Below are 4,115 nucleotides of genomic sequence, written 5' to 3' on the forward strand. Positions count from 1 at the left end.
CGCTATAATAACTCCCTCCTTCTTGACACTCAATTCTCTTAGCAATTTCTTTCATCTGCCCAGGAATTTTTTCAACATAATCTCTCCTCAGTCTCTCAATTTCACGTTGTCTGGGACGCTTCCAAAGCCGCCGCCAGGGGATTTATCATTGACTTTTTATCCCGAAAGAAAAAGAAAACTCTCTCACATTCATTTAAGCTTCTTAAACAAATCAAAGCTCCGGAGCATACATTTTTCACCACTAATTGCCACGGAACTTTACCTCTTCTTAGTCAAGCCAAAATGCAATATAATAAACTCTCTTGGGACTCGGCCAGCAATACCCTTCTCAAATGTAATGCTAAAATGTATGGCGGTCGCAATAAGGCAGGTAGATCCTTAGCAAATTACCTTAAGATTAAGAAACAAAAGTCTACAATTGTAGCCATTAAGGACGAATCAGGAACTTTACACTTTTCTGATTCTACTATACTTGACCGCTTCCCTAAATATTATTGCTCTCATTATACTCCTGAGACTTAACCATCTTCTGATCTTATTGACTCTTTTTTCCAAAACATCCCTAAATCCCCTGACAATCACCTCGATCTTACTTCCCTTGACGTACCCTCTCTTATAGATCCTACTACCCAAAGATAAAACACCAGGGCCCGATGGCTTTAGTGTTCAATTTTTTCTACATTTTTAAAAAAATGTGACCCTGCATCTATTGTCATTTAATATGCAGGGCACCTGCATGGGCATCCCACCATACATTTGTAAAACACTACAGATTGTATGTATTAGACAAAACATTGAATCCTTTTCTTTCAAATGTTCTTGATGCAGCAATGAAGGAATTGTTAATCATAAACCCAGAAAAGCATCATAGGTTGGTGCAGAATTTTAATTGTTTGGGGCTTGTGAAATCCTCCTAAATTAATAAACTGGGACGAGGGAGGGACGTTCAGGAATAATGAAACCATTACTTACCTGTAAACTTCATTACCTCGAATCAGATCCCCCTCATACCATACAGGAGGGTGGGCTTATGTCCAGGTTCGTCATAAAAACAGAAAGAGGACTTGGCACAGCACAGACCTATGGGAAGGCGGGCCACCTCCTAATGCAGTAGACTGGGACTACGGGGACTCCAATTCGGGGTAATCATGTTTACTGGTAAGTAATGCTTTCATTCACATTGTTATCTACAGTGATCTACTACCTCTGTGGGTCAGAGGGCAGGAAAATAAATAATGCACTTGCAGTGCTTGCAGGTGAGCATGTGTCTAGCCTGGAGGTTGAAATCCATGCAGGCTTGTGTAGCCAGTGTTACTTTAGAGAGTAGAATGCCATTCAGTCCTTTATTAACAGTGTGTTATATGCAATGCTATACAACTAAAATCTGAAGCCTGAAATTAATAGAATGCATACATTTTAGTTCTTTCTCTTACATATGTGAGAGTGGATGTTTGATTCATTTTTGTCTACAAAGATGGAGGACATAGAATTAAAGGTTTCATGCTAATTTGCACTTTCAACAGATGAATCCACAGGTAGGGCACCACTTCTGATCTTTCATAGTGGACTATCCTCTTTTCACACTGCAGCCCGGGCCTTGATACGGTTGAGGCGTCGCTGCACGGCTTGTTTCACCTCCTTGTTCCGCAGAGTGTAGATGAGTGGGTTGAGTGCAGGGGTCACCAAACCATAGAAGACAGAGATGACCTTCTCACTGTCTCTTGAGGTTATGGACCCTGGTCTCACATACATCACAATCATAGTCCCATAAAACAGAGACACAACCATGAGGTGAGAGCCACAGGTGGAGCACGCCCTGTGCTTGCTGGAGGATGTTGGCATGCGTACAATAGTGAAGATGATGGGAACATAAGTTAAGATAATTAATGACAGAGGAGAGACAAGAATGACCACGCTTATGACAAAGATCACAACCTGGAATATGTGAATGTCTGTGCATGACAAATGCAAGATGGCTGCCATCTCACACACAACGTGGTTGATCTTGTGGTGGCCACAAAAGCGCACATTTAGTAAGAAAGGTGTTTGTGCCACAGACAGTAGAATGCCACTCGCCCAGGTGGCCATGGCTAGACTGATGCACATAGGTCTGCTCATGAGGCGTTGGTAGCTGAAGGGTTTGCATATAGCTACATAGCGATCCCAGGCCATCACCGCCAGAAGGACACATTGGGCGATACCCAGGGACAGACCCACCAGCACTTGGGCCACACATGAAGAATAAGCAATGCTATTCTTTGTTGAAACAAATCCTTTCAGGCATGTAGGGACGTTTGTAATTAGAAAAAAAATATCCAACAAGGACAAGTTGCAGAGAAAAAAGTACATGGGAGTGTGAAGCTGAGAATCTGCACGGATGATTGTTATGATGAAACTGTTTGTTGCAAGGGTGACCAGGAGTGCTAGTAAGAAGACCACAAAAAGGACAATTCTGATCTGGGGGGTAATAGAAAATCCTAAGAGAATGAATTCAGGCACAAGGCTTTGGTTCCCTCTGTCCATCCTGCTGCTGACCTGGAAGAAAAATATATGGTTACTCTTGTTTATTGGTATTTGCCATGCTCTTAGAAAACCATGCTTGTGATAGATTGAATTAATCTAAGTGTGATTGTTTGGTTAATGAGATGAATAGATAGAATCGTTGAGATGATGTATTTTTAGGTTGCAGGGATAGGGATTCCAAAGAGAGCTGGAGATTTAAGAAAAAAGGTGTTTTCCATTTGCGGAAACACAAAAGCATTGGGACTAAAGTAGACAACCAGTCATATGACTGAGGGAAGGATACACTCAGAAAGAGGTGCAATGCAGAGAATGGAAGGTAAGGAGAGAGTTGCTGTGGAAAAGAAGGAAATTACTCAAGAATTGCAAATCAAGGTACATTTTTTTAAGCAGGGATTTTAGTATTATATAGCAGAAGGAGGCCTTGTAAGATAGCCTGGGACCTCGGGAAGTATAGCTGTACAAAGAAACAACATTAAGGTGTGCTCTGTGTAAAGGGAAGATTGCTTACCGTGTGAGTCAGAACGTGCAGTTAACTAATACATTACGGGCCTGAGAATGTTGTGTACCAAGCCTAGGGAAGATCTTTTATAGACAGTCTGTAGTATTCAAAGCTTGCTCTAGGTTCTGTGTACTGCACACAGGAACTCATTTAGGGAAAGTCCCATTTAATACCCATCCCTCACTGTTCTAACATCACTTCACTAAAGAGAGGTTTTTACAGCATGAAAAGAAGTTCTTTGGCACTGACTGAGAGCATCTAGCCAACACAGTCAGTTGTATACTTTATGTTACTTCATCACTTTCTAGGGCTTTTTTTTTATAACTGAGGAACCACAGTTAAAAGGGTTTCTAGCACAAAACCATTCAAGTGTATATTGTGCATGTGTGTGTATTTGGACTGTGTGGTACATGCACTGTGTGTATAAGTGACCGAGAGGGATGGAGGCCTGTTGGTTGCATGTGGAAGCCCCTTTACTTCTCCTGGGCCCAAGATGGATGAGAGTTTGGTTTACCAGTCATTGTAATTGCATTGCAGCAGCAGCCTGCATTGCTCGCGGGTGTGGTGGTCTGGTGCCGGACTCACAGGGGGTGACTTGGGGGGTTGGGGTGGTGTCGTGCGGGGGCTAAAATAATTTTAAACAATGCAAAACTTACCTGACTGGTCCCTCATATTCGCTGTTCCTGCTCTCCTGCCTCTGACTGGAACAGGAAGCAGGCAGCCAGGCTCCCTCCCCTAAGCCAATCCCAAAGTTGCAATGGCAGTGTTGTGAGTGGTCTGAGCACCGTGACACAGTGCTCAGCCAGGGACTGGAGGGGTGTTCTCCATGCTGGCTGTAATTCAGCCTCCATGGAGAACAGGGAAGTGTGCATGGCTGGTTTGAATGCCCCAGAGGGCTGATCAAACAGTCATTGAGCACTTTGGAGTGGGCAAACCACTCCTCCCCCGCCCTGCTCTGAGAGCAGAGCAGCCCACACGGCTGACACAGAGCAACCGGACAAGTCAGGAATCATAAAATGATAATAACTTAAATGTAATATAATTTTGTGTTTCTCGTCTTTACACACCTTAAAAGCAGTGGGGCAAGGCTCCC

The 4,115-nt window shown here is 43.3% G+C and overlaps 1 protein-coding gene across 1 annotated transcript; it reads right to left on the reverse strand.

The window, feature by feature from the left end:
* Window positions 1–1,578: 1,578 nt before the first annotated feature.
* On the reverse strand, window positions 1,579–2,523 carry LOC147709926 (olfactory receptor 2D2-like). The gene has a single exon (XM_086926131.1). The coding sequence runs from the start codon at window positions 2,521–2,523 to the stop codon at window positions 1,579–1,581; it is 945 nt and encodes a 314-aa protein (XP_086782257.1).
* Between the last annotated feature and the right edge of the window lie 1,592 nt (window positions 2,524–4,115).

This window comes from Lissotriton vulgaris, chromosome 6 (assembly GCF_964263255.1).
Source record: "Lissotriton vulgaris chromosome 6, aLisVul1.2, whole genome shotgun sequence".
Classification (NCBI taxonomy): Eukaryota; Metazoa; Chordata; class Amphibia; order Caudata; family Salamandridae; genus Lissotriton; species Lissotriton vulgaris.

Bases quoted from the DNA above. Each gene is read 5' to 3' on its own strand.
- LOC147709926 (XM_086926131.1), bottom strand. From the start codon at position 2,523: ATGGACAGAGGGAACCAAAGCCTTGTGCCTGAATTCATTCTCTTAGGA.